Source organism: Muntiacus reevesi, chromosome 2, assembly GCF_963930625.1.
Source record: "Muntiacus reevesi chromosome 2, mMunRee1.1, whole genome shotgun sequence".
In the NCBI taxonomy this organism is placed as follows: Eukaryota; Metazoa; Chordata; class Mammalia; order Artiodactyla; family Cervidae; genus Muntiacus; species Muntiacus reevesi.
In genome coordinates, this window is record NC_089250.1 from 141,000,899 (window position 1) to 141,023,028 (window position 22,130).

Below are 22,130 nucleotides of genomic sequence, written 5' to 3' on the forward strand. Positions count from 1 at the left end.
ACATCCCTTGTATAAGATTTTCTTTAAACTTGGCCACCAGATCTGTGTACTGTATGGTTGAAATCGCTGTGTTTGTCCCTCTGAATGGAAAGTAAATGTACTCATTGTGGTAGAGTTTTCTGGAAGACGAAAGCACCAACAGTACTGCCCACCTTTTAGTTGAATTGTCATCCATATTATATTATTTACTGGTAACAGCAGGGTCCCTGTAGACTTTCGGAAAACATAGCTAATTTACCATTATTTCTGCAAAGTTCTGCTTTTGTGCCTAATTAATGTAATTATTCCCCTTGGGCATGCTTTAGCAGTTAACAGTTTTATCATTGATAAGTTCTTCTCTACTGTAAAAATGAAAACCGTATGAATTAACTTTGTGTCAGTAGTTGATTTTTTTAAAGCATTATTTGAAAGTTACCCACTTAAAATTTCAAGATTGATGTTTGGTATTTTAAGAAGGTTTCCTTCAGCTAAAGAAAATGCTAAAAAATTGTTTCTATAATTCTGACAAAATTACTTTGACTAGAACATAAGGAACAAAGTTTTTGGGAAAATAAAGGGCAGTTTCTTAAAAACTTGGATTATTTCAAATGGAAAAATGAGTGGTACTCGTGTATCTGCAACAAATAGTGTTTTAAATGAAGAAATGTGGTAAGTTATAATTCAGTGGGTAAAAATTTCGTTGTTTTGGTTTGGGGTTCCCCCCCCATGGGGCTGGTAGCCATATTTTTTTTTCCCAAGCAAAATAAGAAATGTCATTTGGAGTTGCCTGATTTTTGATAAGAACATCAACTTGTTTGTGGGAATAAATGAGCAGTTATCGTGGGTTCCACCAATGTAAATTGTTCAAGTTTTATAGCTGGTTGTCATGAATGTTGAATATGTTGCATTGAAATAAATAATTTGGCTTACTCTTTTATTACTGTACTTGTTTAGTGGTAACGTCACGTTGGTAACACAATTCTTTGTAGTATGGAGACTTGATGATTACTTTGTAATTAGTAATTAAGGTGCTATTTTCAGACAGTTGCGCGAAACTTTTTCTCCGAATATTTGTGAACCCAACCAGAGACTAGCTGACAGGTTTAATTTTTCTTTGCCCAAAAGCTCCTGGTTTTTTTTCTTTTTCTTTTTTTGTTTTTTGCTTTTGTTTTTGTTTTTTGTGAACAAGTTTAAAACTAACTGCTGAGACCATTTTTTTTTTAAATTTTAGAGAAAATAAATAAATAACACAAAGTGATGTTACCCAAGCAAGGCGTTCTAATAAAGGAGTGGTCCCCTCACCCATCCCTCCCTACCTGTGCAAGTCCTGCTCACATCAGTTTCCTTCCATCCAATTAGGCGACCTGGGAGACCCAGCCAGTACCGCCCAGACGGACTTCGGAGTGGTGATGGGGTACCTCCAAGAAGCTTACAGGATGGAACCAGGGAAGGTTTTGGACACTCCACATCACTCAAAGTTCCACTGGCTCGATCCCTGCAGATTAGTGAAGAACTACTGAGCAGAAACCAATTGTCCACAGCTGCCAGCCTTGGGCCGTCTGGATTACAGAATCATGGACAGCACTTAATATTATCCAGGGAAGCCTCTTGGGCAAAACCACATTATGAGTTCAACCTCAGCCGAATGAAGTTCAGGGGAAATGGTGCACTCAACAACATCAGTGACCTTCCTTTTCTTGCAGAAAACTCTGCCTTTCCAAAAATGGCACTTCAAGCAAAACAAGATGGGAAAAAGGATGTGAGCCATTCATCTCCTGTAGATTTAAAGATACCACAAGTTCGAGGAATGGATCTTTCTTGGGAATCTCGCACTGGTGATCAGTACAGCTATAGCTCTTTGGTAATGGGTTCACAAACGGAGAGCGCGCTTAGTAAAAAATTAAGGGCTATTCTTCCAAAACAAAATAGAAAAAGCATGTTAGATGCTGGACCCGATTCTTGGGGCTCAGATGCTGAGCAGTCTACCTCTGGACAGCCATATCCCACATCGGATCAAGAAGGCGATCCTGGCTCCAAGCAGCCTCGGAAGAAAAGAGGGCGTTACAGACAGTACAACAGTGAGATACTGGAGGAAGCAATCTCAGTGGTTATGAGTGGAAAAATGAGTGTTTCCAAAGCTCAGAGTATTTATGGGATTCCCCACAGTACACTGGAGTACAAAGTAAAGGAGAGGCTGGGCACTTTGAAAAACCCTCCAAAGAAAAAGATGAAGTTAATGAGGTCGGAGGGGCCAGATGTTTCTGTAAAGATTGAATTAGATCCCCAGGGAGAGGCAGCACAAAGTGCAAATGAATCAAAAAATGAGTAGGAATACTGTAGAGTGCCAATTACTGTACAAACTGGGTGAGCACTACTGCGTTGTTCAGCGGTCATGGCTGCGCCTGACTTCATTTTCTGTGACACTGGTTTCTTTGCAGACTTTGCATTGACCTGTGTGTACAGAGATGAAAGGTGCATTCTGAATGTTGCATATTTTAAATTTTTCATGTGCAGTATGGCTCGAGATATTGTTTGGCCTTTTTGCATGTTTCTCTACAAAAGAGAATTGAGTTACCTCACAGAGAACAGACACATGGAAGTGGACTCCTTGCCTGTAGAGCCTGCATGCTTTTCTTTCTTTTTTTTCCTTAAGTTATATTTGCCTTTATTTAAAAAGAAAAGAAAAAAGCCCCCTTTTAGAAACCACCTCTGTCATTTGGGGAGCTTTATCACTGCAAATTGGAAAGCCATCTTATAAAATTATTCACATTTTTTTCTTCAGAGATTCAACTAATTTAAGGGTTAAACTAAAGAAACTAAGAACAATGAACCTTTGAATTTAAGAAATTTGACTATTCAATGATAAAGAATTCTTTGGATCAATTAACATTTTTATGGTTTCCTTCTCACTGCTAAGTTTACTTAACAAATCAGCAATCTGTTTAGTGCTCACCCAGAGGGGAAGGAGGTGGAAAATGTGCACACACTACCTTCAGAAATGCTTCGGTTAATTATGTTGTAACACTACCTTTGCTGTAATTTCATTTGGGATTTTCTAAGGGTAGAATTTGGTCTCACCCAACAAGTGAGGATATAGCCTTATCTCATGGAGGACGAGCTCCGTTCTTACTCAGGAGCAGTCAGGGTACATTACATAAAACAATAGAGGATGCCTCATTTTAGCAAACTAAGTTTCTTTGTATTCTTAAATCTTTTTACAGATTTGATCATGTGCTAACTAACGACTGAATGTCAGTTGCAGCAAATATTTTAAAATTTTTAAGATCTGTTTGTTGGAGGGAATGGGAGAAATGGGGGGAAATGTGTGTGAGTAATTATAATAATGCGAAAGTGGTATCTAGGTTTTACAGCCTCAGTAATCTGCTCAAATATCCACACAAGTGAAGAATCTGTGTTTATGATGAGAGAAAAAAACACAACCCCAAGGTAACCTAATGTGATTTAGGTTGCATTTCAGTTCTAACAATAATTCAATCAGAAATCAAGCTCCTTAGCAATTCTTTTTTAACTAATTCAAATACTAGTACAAGGGGGGCAGGGATTTTTAGTTTTTAATTTAATTTGTTGTTTTGAACTTTTTTTTGGCATCCTTCATACTATCCCTTTCTCAACTTTTCTGCTATTTAGCTGATTTTTATGGTTGTTTAGCACACCGTTAGCACAGGACCTTTCAGATTATGTTCTGTATAAGCACTCCTTAAAGAACATCTAAGCTTTTTTTTTGAGATGGGCTTTTAAAATCACACTGATAAGGCTTGTAACATTTATTTTCTACAATTTCTTTTTGCAAGAATAACAGGTAAAAAAAGCCCATGAAATTTAATTTTGCATCGTGACCAAATTTAAATTACTCTTTCTTCAAAACAAAATCTACCATACATGACCCGATATTCTTACCTACTGAAAAAGGTGATCAGGCCCTTCTAAATGCTTAACCAAAAACAAACCTCCAAAAATCATTGGATTTTTTGGGTGAAATAAAATCAAACTGGGAGCGTTAAGTTGAGGTTGATGATTTCTGATGGATACTAACAGTTTGAGGAGTAGGTCCAGATATTCCAAAGGCATAAATTCTTGCCTGGAAACTTCGGAGCAGTTAATTAGGTTAATGATAGTTTTTCCTTGGCAACCTGTGTGTTCAAAGGTTAGGCACACCATTGCTGTTATTAAAATACACACATTCTTGGCATAGCCTGGACTTGGGTTCCTCTTTTGGTTTGGTTATTATGTGTAGCAGTTTGATCGGTGGATGACTGAGCCTGTTTCCTCTTAGTTCGCTAGTCTTCTCAGCAGAAAAAGCAGTTTGGGTTCAGAGCAGTGTATGACTCTGCAGTATTTTCTAGCCTAGCTGGAAGTTGCAATAAAAATACTTAATGAAATGTATGGTTTTCATCTGCAGTTGAAGGAAGTAGTAGAAATTTTGCTAAAAGCAAAGGACTAAGCTTATGAAGGAACGCCTCCTTTGTTCCACACTCGATTTGTCACACACAATTAATTGTAACCATGGTGCCTTTTTGCATGATGTTTGGGGGCATTCTATAGCCCAGCATTGCTGCAAAAAGGTCCTTTGAGCAATTAATTTGTGCTTCTTTTTAATCCCCTCAGAAAGGCATCAATAAGGCCCATTAAAAATCTGGCCCTAAAAGTTCAACTTTTGTAGAGTTTTACTGTTCAGAGAGGTTTTAATCCCATGTGGTAGTCTCTAAAGTGACGTATGAGTTGAGTTATGTAAATCTTGTCATTGTAGTGTAATGGAGTGATCATTTTACTAACATAAATATTTTCTATGTGTGTTTCAGTGGATGACAATCGAGCAGCAGAAGAATGGTGTGCCTACCCTTTAATGCTGCAGTTTAAATAAGAGAACTTGTATTGTGTCATTTCAGATTGTAGGCTGAGAGTTGTAAATAGTGAAAATTTGAGTACTTCTATTATTTGTTTTGGTTAGAAAGTGAATTTAAAAAACAAACCAAACTCTAAACTTTCTCAGATTAAAAGTCCTGAGACCTGAAGATTGTAATATTCATGTCTGTGAAGCTTTTAAACATTACACTTGAGATCAGTCATGACTTGATATTCAGGTAAATTTTCTTTTCCAAGAAGCTTTTGAATAAGCATATTTCCTCCAAAGGTCGGTTGGTCTCTCTCTCTTTTTCTTTTTGAGTGTAGATTATTTTAAAGCACTAATTGCATTACATTGGTAACTGCAATATAAAATAGCCATTATTGTTTTGTGAAGCATGGTTGAAATTAGATAGTGGTCCCTTTTAAATTTCATGAGCCTCTCAAAAAAAAAAAACTTTAAAAAAAATACAGAAAGCTGCTGAATATTTCAAAAGATATATATTTTACCTTATTGTAGGTTTTGTAAAGTTAGTTTGTAATATTCAGGTGCACTTTTAATGTTAAATTTTGTGTTCAGAGTTCCATTATACCATGTGTTCCTTGGATGTGGCTCATCACATGGCTGGCTATCAGTCTTGGTGCCGCAGTGATCCTGTAATATTTGATTTCCCTCTTGATTTGCCACTATTCTGTATTGGCACTTTCAGTGTAGATATTCTAGTTTGGGGACATTCTCATAAATGTGTAATAGCGATTGGTCCATTCGCATGCTTAATTTCTGCTAATCAGAGTTTTGCATGGCCCAAACAACAGTTGACCATTTTTATGGTATGGGAAAGTATAGTTCACAACTATCTTTGTCACAAAAGCCTTTTCTCCTTTCATTTTCCAGTAGGCAGATGATGACATTACTTCAACTATATATTACTCAAACTAATGTTAGAAAGAGAGAGTGTATTTAAAATCAATTCCTACATTTTTTATGAGAAAACATAGATATAGAGTAGATAAGCTATGGCACTATAAAGTCAAAAAACACTAATTCTGTGGAAGGATTTCTAGGTGGTATTTTTATCATTAGCATTCTCACTTCTGAAACAGTCATCAAGCTTGACAGTAATGTATTTATCCCTTGTTCAGAAGGCTTACAAGTGACTGAACTGTGTTTGTGATGAGCTATACACTTTTTTCTGTTCCCCAAATACCATGAAGGACAAGGTCTCTCTTTCAGGAAAAATAATTTATATTTGTGTATAATACTTTTTAATGTTAAGTTTGTTGTTATTCTGAAGTTTAGATGTTGCTTGACAAACCTTTGCTGCAGCAGATCATGGATATGAGTAAGGCTTTGTGTGATAATAGGGGTCCTTATGTGAAGCTAATTACTGTTCAGTTCTGGTGAGCAAGCTCAACAAGTGTAAAGTGTATATTAGCTTTATTTGGTACACTTTTACTTTACAATATTGAAGTGCTTTTAGAACTCTGGTTATCTTATATAAACCATTACCTCAATCAATTGGCATTTCCATTACCCAGCATTTTACCTGAGCTATTTATAAGATGAACTGTATGGGATCAGATAGTAAAATAATAAGGCACAATGAGAAGTTTAGTTCCCAATTTTCTGGAGAGAACTCTAAATTAAACTAAAAATGACTACCTGCAAAGGCTCATACCATAACTACCTTTTGTCATTACGCAGTACGTAGCAACCTTGGAGCTGCTAGTGAGCTGTGTGTTCTCCCCCTGCCCCAAGTAAGCACATGGTGCGAGGCTTGGCTAAGCCTTTGTGACTCTTTATATTTCATTGACCCATAATAGTGACACTTGGATTCAGTCAGTTATTTTTATAAAACAAATTATTGAGTCAGCCCAGTGTCAGAACCTGAAATTATTTTGAGTAGTTACAGCCGATACGACAGCTCAACATCATTTTCTAAAAGCTGTTATCCCTGTAGATTTAGTTTTGAAAACTACACATCTTTCTTTTGTAATTATTCTTTCTTTAACTAAATGCCAGAGTTTGTTTTTATGTGAACCACCCTTTTCTATGTATTCAGGTTGCTGTCATTGGTGATGGAATATGGCAATAGACTGAATTGTTCTACTTAGTCTTTTATAGGAGACATTAAAAGTTATAGGTTAAATTTTGACCTTCATGAAGATATCAAAGATTGTTTTCCTTGTTACTTTCCATTATAATTAGGTCTTCATTAATACTATGGTCAGGCCAGTGTTATTAAACTTAATGGCTTTAACCAAACAGCCCATTTGGAAACTTGACTAAGCTATGTAAAGAATTTTTTAAAAAATCTAATTGCTTTCAGGCACTACTGAAAAGGAAAAAAGTATAATCTTGGTACAAGGAATGCAGACCTCCAAAGTCTTGGTTTTTTTCTGATACATTCTGTCCTTGAGACTTGAGTAGGATTTGTGAACACGGTGACTGAAGGGAAAATAGAGGAAATTCTTTTCATATTCTCTGTCTCTCATTCCCAAATAAACTCGCAGTTGCTTTTTAAAGAAGCAGACCTTGGCCCTGTAGCTGTGTGCCCTAAGTGCTGTGAAGGAGATTGGAAGAGGGAATTGGGAAGTAGGGTGGGGGAAAGGAAGTAAAATTGAGGGAAGGATTCCACCCTACAACTAACTCCTGAGTCGCAGGATAGAGAACATAGTACAGTTTGGGCCACCTTCATGTGATAGTCAAAAAAATCTTTTAGATTATTTGAAAAGTGAGAATCAAGACAAATTAATGTTGGCTTGACAGATAATAAAATATGAGTTAATTCTGCAACTATTGGGGGGGTAATTTTAAGGTTTCCAGTTCATGTAGAGCTATATCAAAAGCCGAAAAGCAAGCACTTTTAGTTAATTGTAGATTTATTGGATGTAGCAAATATAATCATGATATTTAATCTTTATTGTTTGAATATGAAAATAAACTCTTTACCCCATCTTGAACTGTCACTGAGCAGGTTCAAGATGGTGTTTTCAACACTGGAAATGACCCTACACACATACCAAAAAAAATCTAAAGCAGTAAGACATATTTTAAGATCCATACCTCTTAGACTTTTTAGATTTGTCTTGGGAAAGAATTTATGAACCTGTAACCAGTATTAGTGCAGTCTTGGGTTCCTTGTTCTGCATAATTGCACCCTTTCTCAGGTATGTCCTGAAAACATAAATTTTAAAATAATCTCTGTAGAGATTAGATTCTCAGTGGATAGTGTGTAAGGGGACTGGGGTGGGGGGAGGGGGGTTGGACACAGGACACTGACACAGTAGAGCAGGGATTTTTAACATACAGTAGCCAAATAGAATTTCAGTCTAGAGTATTTTACCCCCTCAGAAGGAGTTGAATAACATCTGTTCTTTGGTAACTACTCGGTGCTACACTCCTAAAGGTCTTTTCTTTCAATCCAGGTGACTTTTTTTCCCGCTTGGTGGAAGGGTATATAGTGAACTTTACTGTCACTTAGGAAAGCACTTCTCTGAAATGTTTAAAGTACTAGAAAAGGGATAATTCAGCACTTTTTCTGTTACAACACTAAAGTCTTAATTTATCTTCAGAGTCTTAGGTACTGTAAGTTTTAGGGTGATTATTTAAAAATATAAAACATATTACATACTATGGGATCAGATCACATTTATATAAATAATTCTTGTCTTAATTTTTAAAAAGACAATAACATTTTGTACCTTTCAAGCAATTCCAAGTGATTGCCTCATTTTCCCCATTTCATTAAGCATTTCAGGCTGAGAATTTGGAATTTGAGAGGAGGTGAGGGGGAAATTCCCCAAAATGAAAAATTGTGTCAGACAGTTTTAGGAAAATAAATCACTAGGAAAATGGGTAGGGATTCTCTCTCCCTTTAAGTCTTCAGGGAATGAGCAGTATTTAGAATCTTTGGCTGAAATTCAAGCCTTTTTACTGTGTAAATTTTTAATATTAATTCACTGACATGCTTTTTACATCAGAGGACTGAAAATGGATCTTAATGTTTTTAAGTTGTGGAAGGGTATATTTCTAAAATGAGGGGGGGGATAATTAACTAGGTTAGTATACCAGCATTAGTAAGTTTAAGGAATTTTAGTATGTAATAGCAAAGTGTTTGATTAAAAGTCTAATCCTATATTGCTAGTCGAAATTAGTTACATTCTGATCTAGGAAAGATATAGTCATTGGATATTGATATGCTGTGCTGTCAGAAAACCAGACTAAGATAGAAACCTTTATCTGACTCCCACATGTTGCTTGTTCTGATGGGATGTATACTTTACAGCAGCTTATTGCTGCTTTGAGAAGAAATGTATAAACTATACATTTGGAGTGTTTGCATATAATTCTTTATAACCTCCACTTTAAACTGTCAGACATTGGTATTTTATCAGTCCACACTGTTAAATAAAGCTAATGTTCTTAGGAATCCAACCTGTACACACTGTTTAAAAACCCTCAGGGACAGTTTACACACTATTCTCACTCAATTCAGGTACTTTGATGCTATTCTTAAACCTAACAGTGACTTGTTTCTGTTTTGCTTTTATTTTGACGTGCTGGTAGCACATCCTTGATGAATGTCAACTTAAAAAACTCAGTTCAGGTATCCAGGTATAACTCAGCCAAACAGATTTTAAAGCTGCATATAACTCTCCAGCACACGGTGCCTCACACTCTTATAGTGGCATTCTATATATTCAGTTATTACTACTGAGCAGATAATATGGGGGTTCCTGTTAACAGTGTATTTAAAAAAACAAAACGTGCATAAATGTATAGCCAGCACATGCAACACATATACACAGTTAAACTATATATTTTTAAATGCCACTAATAGCCAGCACAATGAAATGACATTCCTTGCTGCTTCTGTACAATATGACAGATGCAGTTCTTCCTCAATGTGGCTCTTGCTTCTTCACCATACTACTACTAAATTCAAGCACTGGTCCTTGGGTGTCTGACCTCTACATTCTAGTTTATGCAATGTCTTTAGAGAATTCTGTGCACTGGCCACTGTGATGGAACCATTGGGCCAGGAGTGCTCTGATTTATTAGTAGTGATTCTGCCAAAGTTGGTGTTGTAACATGAGTATGTAAATGTCAAACAATTAGCAGAGGTCTAGGGCTACATATCAGCAGACAGTTTTTGTCAGTATATTCTGTAGCCTAGAAGCCCTCAGTGACAAGTTTCTGATGTGAAGTTCTAATTCCAGTTTTAGCCCTTTGCATCTTTTAATGTTAAGACTTGTCTGCTAGAGATCTTTATTCTTTAAAACTCCTTTTGTTTTCTGCAGTACTATCTGTGGTTAACAAAACAGATTATTCCTCTGCTTTAATATTTGATATCTTACATCTAAAAGGCATTCTCCACATATAAAACCTATAACCTTTGAAGATACAGAAAACGGCATCTTTCAGATTTCTAAAAGTTCAAGTATCATGCAACAAAACAGGAACCCCCTTTACTCTTATGGACCTCATTTCAATATACTGTTTACAGTTTGACGGAATTGTATAATTTAATATTTCTCTTGTACTGTAGTTTATATTTATTTACAGATTTTTTTGTACGGTGTGATTTGAACTTTTTGTTCCTTGCTATGATCAATGTTTATGTAGTAGAGCACTTACGATCACAAATTAAGTTCTTTGGTTTGATTGCACTACATTAAATTTTTTTAATGCAGTTCTGATTTTTGACTGGACTAAAATAAGCTGTGTCTTAATGTATGTGATGAGTACTTAAAATTTTAATCCATGTGGTTCCCCCCCTTTTTTTTTTTGCATTGTATGTCAGACGCGCTAGTTCTTTCATGCATGTGTAAGAGTTAATGGTTCCATTGTATTATTTGACCATGACATTTTGGAGAAACATTCCCAGCTGTAATGTTGTGTATGGTAGTTCTCACTGGATGCTAGACTTTTCAAAACCACTATTCTTCTAATAAATTTTGTTGTGAAAACTGTCTTAAAAGCTTGGTTTCTACTTCTTAAGGGCATAATACTTTAAAAAAAAAATCCACAAAGGGGGTAAGATTTCGAGGTGCACTATAAATGCACATGGTAATCAAAGTTTGTATTTTTTTGTGTGTGATAATTTATTTCCATGAAATCTCTTAGATAACCGGAAATTGCTGTATTTGGATTCAGTACTGCCTTGTAACTGTCTTTACTAATTTGATACTCCCCTACATCAGTTCTCATCATTGGATTATTCACTTTATTTTCAGCTCAACAAGGTATATTGATCATTTTCATAATACGTGCTTGCTGAACTTAATTTTTCATAATTTTCTTACAGTAAAACTCTAATCTGGGATTACTTGCCAAGAATAATGATTTACTCATTTTTGTTTGCTCTTTTCTAGAGGCATAAGTATGAAAGCACTGTCAGTCAATTAAGGTTATTTTAGCAGTTCTGATTCTTGGGAGAATGCTGGTAATATTTCCTTTTATCAGCATGTATGTTGTTCAACACTTACATTGTGGTTTTAGAAACCAGGGATATAAAAAAGTTTTTTATAACAGAATGATTTTCGTTGTCAGATGGTTAAAGAACAGCTGAATTATAGTGATAGAGAAGATACACCAAGTGTTTTAGAAAGCTACTTTTTCAAGCTTTTGATATTCATGTAGTATAAGCTGGTTGAAGTGATTTCCAGTCACTTCTAATGGCATTTTATATTTTTTAATCATGTTATTGTTGGTCTAGGTTATCTTTTAGTTAATATTTTTTTGTCTCATTTCTTTGGCTGCCTCACTAGCACTTTTCTGCCTTTTGGCTTGATGTTTATAAAATTGGAGATTTGGCTTGTTCATTGGCTTCACTTCGTCCTCTTACTCAGTTATGCCATGTGTCTATAGAATGTTTTTCTGGAAACCTAATTATTATTTCTTTGTACAAAACTGTAACTACATATTTCTTGTCATTATCCATTTTTCACTGGTGACCAGGTCAGTTGTGGTAGGATTTTAATCTGGCATCTCATCAATAAACTTATCCTAATGATCCTATCTTCATGTTGATAGCTCTTCAATTATGACCTGATTTTTAAAAAGGACTTATTTCTTCTAACCCAAAGTTTTCTCCTCTGATTTTGCTGATCCTTTGGAATTAATTCAAGAACTCTTAGGAATCAGAAATCACATAAGGGAAATGGAGTGCAAAATGGTCTCTGCTTTCTGAGTTATTTTTTCCTCAAGGACTGTGAATTTCTGTCACCAGACACTTGTGTTCAAATGTAAAAACATAACCCAAGTCATAAGATGTTAGATTTTGTAGCTGAAATGAGTGAAAATCCTTTTAGCAAATCCTTTAGTATAAAGTCCTTTAGTATAAAGTCACGTGAGAGATAGCTGTTCTTATACTCGATTATCACTTTGTCATTGTTTGCTTCTAAGCAGTCAGCATTTAACACAGAATTTTATTCGTCATATTCACCTTATGAGTTGGGTGTGTTGCTGTTTAGGGAGCAGTGGTAATGTTGGTATCAAGCTGTACTTGTAACTAGAGTAGACAGACTTGTTTTCAGAGGTTAGTGGAAAAGAAGTGTTCTCAAAACAGGTTTTATTTTATTTTTTTTTTTTTTCAAAAAATACTTTATTTATTTATTTATTGGGCACATGGCATGTGGAATCTTAGTTCCACAACCAGGGATCGAACTCTTGCCCCCTGCATTGGGAGCTCGGAGTCTTAACCACTGGACCACCAGGGAAGTCTCCTGGAAACATTTTAAAAGATAGATGAATATGTAATGAGTGGTTTAAGTCATAATTTGGTTAGAGTTCAGCTTGAAAAGTAAGCAAAAGTATATCAAAATCTATAGGTATGATATCTTTCTAGGCATGTTGTTGTTGACTGGTAGTTTTAAAATGTTAATTGTGCTGTTCTTGCCAGTTTCATTTGATCAGCAGTATGGAGTGATACGGAATTATTTGGTAATATAAATCCATGCAACTTGGTAAACTAGAAAGATCACTTGCTTTTTCATCTGTAAAGTGAAAGAGAATGCTGTCCTGAATGCCTTTTAGGCCCTATTTAAAACTCTGTGCCTATTAAAACTGCAATTTTCTATTGAATGTGAGGCAGATACACCAGCTGTATTTGTTCAAATATTGAGTAATACAGTAGCAACCCTTTATTGAATTACTAGGGTCTTGTAAACCTTAGGTCTTATCTTTGCATTTGCAGCATTTTCAAAAAGAAAGATTAGGCTGAATTATCGTTTTAGATGCCTTTTATTTAAAGTAAGTCTGTTTTGTTAAATTTTTGTTATGAGCTGTGTGAATGTGATGATCTTTTTGCAAAAATTAACTTAAACAGTTACTTTTTATTCTGATTGATTTTAAAGTATTGATAGGGTTCATAATTTTTGTTTCTATTGTGTGCAAGCTAGTTCTGCTTTGAATGTTAGAGTTCAAAGAATGCTAGGGCTCACTGGATATAATCTGTCTCAATCAAAATCAGTCTTTTAACAGTACAGATGCCTGCATCAGTTTATAAGAGTGAGACGAACATGTTATATATTTTCAAATTGTAACACAGAAGGTTTTTTGAGGGGAGGTGTTGCATTTTTTAAGTTCATTTGTTTGGCAAATCTTTTTCTTTTCTAATTCTGTCCAAAGACATAAAATTAGTTTTAACCATTTTTAAGTGTATAATTTAGTAGTGTTGTGTATATTCACATTGCTGTGACCACAGGAGGTATTTTATTAACCCACTGACTAAACACTGTTGGTTCCACCCTAATCTTTTATTTTTAAAATGAAAAACATGGAACTTGGGGTCTTTGGGGGACTTGCCTGCTCTCCTAACATATAGTGAGTTGCCTTTAATATGATTGCAAACCATTATACTTACCTTTATACCACTTTGGCACCCTTAACCTAGAATTAAAGTGAAGGATTTTATAACTTCCTTTTAGATTCACTTTTAACTAATTAAATCAGCTATTAATTTAGTTTCTTTGTTGAATAAACTTACATTGCTTTTTAGGAAGAGAATTTAATCTGTATTATGAAATCGCCAGTAAAGAAATGTGAGGTATTTAAAACTTCTTTGTTAAATAGAAATTAGCATTATTGACTCTGTGATGGAAGAGGTGAATCTTGAAGAGTAGGTAGAGCATAGAAGAGTGGAGAATACCTCAAGTTTAAGAGAGAGAATTTGATGAGCCTAGCCCAAAATCTTTCTTAGTACATGGTCTTGAACAGTTATTAAATCTTTCTGAACCTGTTTTCATTTGAGTAATAGGGGTTTATACCACCCACCTCAGAGATTTGCTTTGAGACTTAAATAAAATTCTGTATGTATAATACTTAGCACTATGCCAGGCTCTTTGCAAGTGCTCAATAAATGAGAGTTAGTAAAATCACCTGGTAGGAGTTAATTTAATGTGAGGGGTAAAAAGAGTGAGAAAATCAGTTTGAAAATTGTGGAGAAAGTTGTTTATATTGATTAAAACTTTGAAAGTGAGGCAGGTAAGTTTGTATTAGACCAGGACGTTGTTCACCCAATCTTGTTTTAACTCTAACTTGTTTTAACTTTAGTCAGAGACATAGAAATGGTAGAACTATAGTTGAAATGTGAAATGCTGCTTTTCTGATTGCTTCTTCCTGTTTCAGAGGAATGTTATCAAACTACTAATAATTTTTTGTTTCTTTTCAAAGATTAAGTGGAATAAAAGTTGTTTCGAAAGTAGATGTTTAAAAAGTACAAAGTTACGTAGAATTTATCTTCCTTTCCATTATATATAGTTTTTTTTATTTTCAAGGTTGAAATTTTACATATTTGTAGGTTTTTCTTTTTACGTGGTGGTAATTTGAAAAACACAGTGTAAGAGCTAGGTGGGATGGTGGAGATGCGTGTGTGCTAATGTGTTTAATCATCAGACCTTTAGTTTTCCTGTAAAAGAATTGGGAGACTACACTGCCTTTTTGATGAGATTTTAATTACACTCTTACTGAATGGGAGTTCTGTGCATTTCAAACAGATCATAGCTAGCACAGTTTAGAAGTGTTCATTTCAGTGTCTATATTAAAATGACTTGAGACGTTTTCCCCAGGAAAACCTAGTAGTGTAATTTTGGTAGACAGAAATGGACTAAGAAGAAAATAATCAGGATAGCAGACTCTTGTGCTAGGAATTGGTGAGTCTGTCTAGACCACCTTTTCAAACTTTAATCAACTGGTTATAGCTTACTAGTAAATTATAAGATCAGGGAGTTCTAAACATTTTAAAAAGAAATTAAAAAGAAAAAAAAAGCCAATCAGAGAACATAGCATAATACAGATAAATACTGTTTCGTTGAATCTTAGGTGTTACCATACACATCCAAACTAGAACGTGTGTATTGAGTCATTTATTTCTTGGCTGTTTGTTTCTTGGCTTCAGTCAGAAAGTCTAATTCTTCTGAAAGCCATTATGTAAACCATACCTTTGCATCCTTTTTTTTTTTTTTTCTTTTGGTACTAGCAGTCTCCTGTGTGCTTAAAGGTAGAAGCCTATCCTCTTGTCTGGCATTCAAAATTCCCTTCCATTGCCTGCCTCGTCAATTAGATGTGAACTTATTTTCTTTGAAAACTTTTTCTTTTTCTTTCTGATTATGTGTCAGAATGTTTCCGCTTCCCTTTTTAGTTCCCTTGAAAAGGTCTTAGGAAAACTATTTTCATTACATAGTAATTTATTCAGTTAGTTTATTCATCACAAGTGACAAAACTAGGGATAAACATTGAATAAACTTTGAGGTAGTGTTAAGTACATAAGTTGAGTATACGTGTGTGCATATGTATATATGTTTGCTTATATTTTGTCTCCCAACCTTCCTAAATAAAACCTTGAATATACAGATGATTCTGCATAGTTCCCCTCACTCTAGTGTATCTCCGACAGTAGCCTTGAGTGTTTCGGAGAAACATGGGGTAAGGGATGGTTATAAAGCACTATTTATTCCAAGAGCATACCCCAGAGAATGGTAGCTGAAAATAGTTTTCTTATTATACTTTAAATTCTAAAATATATATACCTCCTCTAACAGTCATGAAGTGAACAAGTAAGAAGTAACAGTAAAGTTTGTATAAGGTACCTTAGGAATCCTTTTAAATCCTTTTACATTTTGCAAAGTTGTCTAGGTTCTTTACATAATGGGTTAATACTTAGGAGTGTCATCGTTGTGTCAATTTTAAGCGGCTTATTATATGATACCAAAAGTAGAACTTGCCACTTTTAAGGATTATACCACAGATTTATATGGTTTCAGGAGTGGAGACTTAAGAACTGCAAGAGAACATGAGAAAAGTTAAGATACAGAAGACTCCATAAAAATCACAAAAATACCAGATAACTGCGTATTTGGATATTAATGTAATCTGCTACTTCCTCTCTTCCTTTCACCCCCCCAAAAACTAGGAATATATGTTAAAAACCTGCCACTTCATTTCTTGAGAGGGAAGAGCCTTTGTGTTGCAGGACTCCATCATCTTCTGTGCTTTTTGTGCGTCAGCTCCCCATGCCTCCTCTAGTTCTCCCTCTGCACACACGCTGCCCTGCAGAGTGATCATTTGGGGATTTGTTAGAAATACCTTCCAGTAGTACTGGAAATCTTGTCTAGGCGGACTCCTCTCAGTTCCACTGCAGGGAAACTGCATGGTTCTTGGTCACTGTTGAGTCTTAACAGATGTTTCTTTCCCCTCACCCTCCTTGAACAGAGCATCGTGACAGTGCCCTTGCTCTCACTTGGGGAGTGAGCATCTCTGTATTCTGCCTAAACAATGGTATTTTTTTAGTCTGTCATCGTCCTAGTCATTTTAAGGGAGTTGAAGAGCAATTTCCCCCAAAGAACAACATAGATTTTAATCCCCTACCTGACAGAAACAAAGACCAAACATAAGAAATAGGCCAGACTTGCTGACTTGTCATAAGCGCTCATGTATCCTGACCTAAAATGTCAGGTATGCCTTTCAGATCAGATCTCTCTTTAATCTGGTTTCAGTAATTCCGTGAGTCTAGGGACAGACACTTTTTCAGTTCAAATCAGAGCAGAGATCTGGGCAGAGATCTGTCTTCTTTGTCTGTAATTACTGTATTATTTTCTGAAGTCTATTTTAAAGTGTCTTCTAAGAATTTGTAGTTATAATACTCATTAATAATTTAGGTTTGTGTTCTCATCAAATGAGTATTTAGGTATATCATTTAGGGATATTTCTTCCCCTATGGGGTCACACAGACTCTGACACGACTGAAGTGACTTAGCAGCAGCTTTCCCTATGTCCAGAAGCTATCATTTTTAAAATATATGCCATCTAGTCCAAAGTCCCCTGTCTTTCACTGCCATTGAACCCTCCCTTCTTTTGTTTATATTAATTAACAAAAGTAGTGTATTTAGTAATATATTTAGTCTTGCATGCAGAGCCTTATCTAGGATTATAGAAACAAAAATCAATATGGTAGAGGGGGAGTGGTGGATAAAAATTTTTCAGAAGTAAGTAGTTGGCAGAAGTGTTTATTTTGTGAGCCTGTTACATTCCTAGATAGGAGATGGAGGCACTGGACTATTTTGGCTAATGACATCTTGTTCTGACTTCTAACTCACCAATGTAACTTTCTGATTATATTTTGGCTTCCCAGGTACGTTTGCGTCTAGGGTGAAATATGTTAAAGAGTGAACATGAGGATCTCCTTGATAATTGTATTTTTTATTGTAATTTGATAAAGTTGACAATCTAGCTGAATTTACAGTACATAAAAGATACAATATAAGCCTTAAACTGCTCCTATTAATATCATATAGGTACTCCAAATAATAGCCTTTTATTAAACCCTGAGAAACAGAAAAACTAGCAAACTATCCAGTAACCACTGTCTGAATCACTTTTCCCCAGTTTACAGTATTCATAATGTTTTGAGCCTTTGTTCTGCCCTGTTTTTAGCAAACTTGGTTAAGAACACAATAAACTTAGCTATTAGAAAGGGATTGCATGTCTTTTGTTTTAAATCAGTAGTTCTTAACTATTCGTCCACTCCACACCTGAGCAAGATGCCACGTTGCCATCAGCAAGAGTGGTTCTCTGAGTACTTCTACAGGGTGAAGAGACACAGATACATCTTGGATTTGACCCCTCACCCAACACACACACCATCTCCCACCATTCTGATCTCTCCTTAACACCAGTTCTGAAATCATGTTCTGTCTAAATCCAAATTTAGACAGAAGTCTAAGTCCAAATTTAAGTCCAAATTTAAATATTTAGGATTTCAGTTCAGTTCAGTCGCTCAGTCGTGTCCGACTTTGCAGCATGCCAGGCCTCCCTGTCCATCACCAACACCCGGAGTCCCCTCAAACTCATGTCCATTGAGTCAGTGATGCCATCCAACCATCTCATCCTCTGTCGTCCCCTTCTCTTCCCACCTTCAATCTTTCCCAGCATCAGGGTCTTTTCAAGTGAGTCAGCTCTTCGCATCAGGTGGCTAAAGTTTTGGAGTTTCAGCATCAACATCAGTCCTTCCAATGAATATTCAGGACTGATTTCCTTTAGGATGGACTGGTTGGATCTCCTTGCAGTCCAAGGGACTCTCAAGAGTCTTCTCCAACACCACAGTTCAAAAGCATCAATTCTTCGGTGCTCAGCTTTCTTTGTAGTCCAACTCTCACACCCGTACAGGAAAAACCATAGCCTTGACTAGACAGACCTTTGCTGCCTAAGTAATGTCTCTGCTTTTTAATATGCTGTCTAGGCTGGTCATAACTTTCCTTCCAAGGAGTAAGTGTCTTTTAATTTCATAGGATTTCACCCACCTGGAAATCATGTATTAAGCTGCCTGATATTAAGAGGCCACTTTCTGTGATCTTAAGAATTTATTTCTCACTTACCACTTTTACTGTTTCTTGCTTCAGTTCGGTCACTCAGTCATATCCGACTGTTTGCAACCCCAAGGACTGCAGCACACCAGGCTTATTACACTTTTACTTTTTCTCCTAGTTCGGTTCTGGGAAAGAAAACTTGATTGTTTAGTGGTTTACACATAAAACTGTACATGGCCTTTTAAATAGTGAAGAAGACCTCTATACCCCATGCTTATCTTCTCCTCCGTTACACACAGAAGCCCATACAATTTTGTCATAAACCTTAGTGTATTCCTGTATCCAGGTATGGAAGATACACAAATGTGAAATAGCCAGAGGTAGATGCACTTCCCAGTGAAGGATGAATACTTGTCAGCAGACTTATCCAGGCCCTTGAAAATGCTTATATTTTCAGTGCTTAAAGGACTAGAAGTAAGGAGTTAGGAATTATAATCTCAGACTATGCTCTGGCAAAAATTACAACTCTTCAAGCAGGGCTAACAGTGCATTTTGGTGTTTTCTTGTATTTAAAGAAAAAAATCAAGCCAACTTAATTTACAGCTCTTGACTCTCTGGTCACTCCGTCTAAACTGTTGTCTCAAGCTTTCTTTCCCCTTCTGGTTTCCTGGGATTATCTTTTTCTCCTTCTAAGATTAGTTCTCATCCAGACATCATTCACTGTCCTTCTTGGTCTTTTTTCAGTCAACAAGAACATATTTTGGTCATCAATGATGTTGCATTTGCCATCGGTAGTTCTAGAGCAGATACTGAGAGACTATTTGAATCCCTCAGTTCCACATTCTAGGCTCTTTAAAATTGTCATTTCAGCTCTCTGCCACGTCTCATCTTTATTTGACCTTTTACCCTAAGAGAACCTGGGCCTGGACCATCCACCATTTATATTAACCGCTGGAATGCTATCCTTTGTAAATATAAGTGTGGTGGTATTGACAAAGTAGGCAAATTCAGCTCTGTCTAATCTCTGATCTAGAAAAATATCATTGAGTAAATCATTAAAGATAGGATTGTGAAACAACACATCATTCTTAAACTGTGCCTTTCAAAGTTTTTATGAATATTATCTTATCCTGCCACGCCCTTAAGAATTAGGCATTGAATTGGGCGTAGAAAGACAAAGTGTTCAAGGTCACACAGGCCATTTCTCAGCAAGTAGAGAAACTCAGCACTAATCTCAGTAGTTGTCCTCTTCTCCTATAGCCATTCTTTCCATTTGCCAGTCCCTAGGATCTCAATGCTCTTTCGTGGTAGTGGTGAAGTATTTCTGACTGATGAAAAATTAGCTTAACTATTAGAGAGTGTCCTGTTGTTGAACAGAAGAAATGTGAAGTCACGCAAGTGGTTTCAAAATCTTTGATGACTTATTGTTATTTTAAAACTCTAATATAGTCAGATGTGATGAGCATACTATGATGCCAACTATAATCACTGAACTAATAAAACATAGTGCTTCTCCTTAGGTCAGGTTTGCATGAGTAGTCTGTAGGGCAGAAACTCAGCCCTCTCTGGTTTCCTTATTTACTCTTTAAAAAGTAAATGGAAATGCTGTATTTAGGCTCTATTGAAGGCCTGAGACCTTGGGAAGAACTGAATAGAAGCAAAGGTAGAAACCAGCTGTTTAAAACTCAGGCAAAGCTGGCCAGCATCCATTTCTTTAAAACATGAAAAATGAATAATAGAATTAAACTTCAGAAAGTTGATGTTAATTTTTAAAATGAAGTAGTTGAATGGTATGAAAAGAAAAGTCATCTAAACATAGGTTTGATTGAAGCAGTTTCCAGAGAAAGTCAAATAAGGTAGGAAGCTGGGTAATTTTGAAGCACAGTCAAAAGTAATTTTATTACTATAGTTGTAAAGTTAGGTATTATAACAGGGCCCATTTAATGACACTTGGACAAAGGTTGGTATTAATGTGAAGGTTCTCAGATTCAGGTGAAGCTCCTGGTGGGAACATACCTGTGTGTCCCTGGTTGCCTACCAGACAGATTCAGAATCTTATAAACATTTCAACTCAGTGTGTACAGAACAGAACTCTTCAGACACATAAACCCCTATGGTCAGCAGTTGCCAGCTTTGTTATTTGTGTTCCTATCTCAGTAAATAGTGCTGCCCACGATGAAAACCCAGGAAGCATCTTTGATGCTCCCTTTCCTTCCCCTTCTTTTTTTGCGAAGAGGAAACAGAAAAACATGAAATGTGACCCTTACCTGCACTCAAGTAGTTTACATCTTCTTGGAAAGCTAAGACAAAGACAAGACAAATTAAGTCAGTAACAGATACAAATTGCAGGGTAAATGTACAAGACCCCTATCATTGCCAAAGAATTTTACAAACCACTGTAGCTTTGAATTTCAGGAAAGGATACAGTCACTCTAGGATGATAGTTTTGCGGTGGCCAAGGATCCCTCCTGCTTACTCTGGTGACCTGTGGTTTACCAGTACATCATCCCTGATCCTTTTTACCAGGAATGTACACACAGAGCGACCCTTTGTTGATGTCTCTTTATCATAAGCAAGGTTGCCATTTACAGTTTTAGTGTTTGCATCATCTCCTGAGCGTCCCCAAACCACTGTTGTAAAAGCCTTTTAGGGTTGGGATGGTCTCTGTCCACCTCGCTGATGCTATTGCTCAGCCTCCACATGTGTACTGCATTGTTCTAGGTTAGAGTTAAGTGGGTACTAACCATGTGTCTCCTGTATGCCTTAGTTGTGAGGACACCACGTCCACCAGCCAGAGTGCTGAGAAACAGCTAACACCAACAGGCGACTGGTTGTCTGCTTTGTCCTTGGGGACTAGCCACATTGCCATGGTCATTGCTTCAGAGCTGATTGTATGACCCTTTGGAAGATCTTACATTAGTCAGGGGTAAATGAAATATTAAATCACTATTAAATTATTGAGAGATGTGGGATAGCAGGAGATCCAAGTTTCACAACCATAGAGGAAGTTTAGTATCATCTGTAGATTAATCATTATTCAGTTTTTTATTCTCTCTGAGCATAGCTTTAGAAGAAAGTGCCTCCTCTGTTTTTCTTGAGAGCACTCTAGTTTTACTGGGCACACACTCCTTGATTTCAAGAATCTCAAGGCATGTTGTTAACTCCGAACTCCAAATCCTGCTTCCAGAGCACTGCCACAGGCATGAAGCAGTTCCAGAAGATTTTCACAGACTTTACCATTTATCTCTTCATTCTTTTCTACAATAAGATGCCAAGATATTTCTTAATCCTTCTCATAGATCTTTGTCAAGATCTTTTTCCCCCCTTTCTTGTATTGCTAAAATGTACTTAGGATATCTTCTTTGATGCATTGAAAAGGCAGTTAATATCCCACTTATTTGTACCTATCTCAGAAACATCAGGAACACAGCCAAGAGCCAAAAACAGAAATAAAGGGCTCTGAGCAGTTGAAGTTGTCA

The 22,130-nt window shown here is 36.2% G+C and overlaps 1 protein-coding gene across 14 annotated transcripts in view; it reads left to right on the forward strand.

Annotated features, from left to right (window-relative positions):
- The window catches only part of LCOR (ligand dependent nuclear receptor corepressor), a 129,179-nt gene that overhangs the window by 89,183 nt on the left and 17,866 nt on the right, over nucleotides 1–22,130 (forward strand). The window contains exon 8 of one of the 14 annotated variants that reach the window (XM_065923004.1): nucleotides 1,339–10,814. The exons of the other annotated variants lie outside the window; for them this stretch is intronic. Coding sequence (XP_065779076.1) covers nucleotides 1,339–2,308 — 970 coding nt within the window. The 3' untranslated portion in view covers nucleotides 2,309–10,814. Of the gene's footprint in view, nucleotides 1–1,338; nucleotides 10,815–22,130 lie in introns of those variants that run through there. 14 annotated transcript variants of the gene reach the window in all.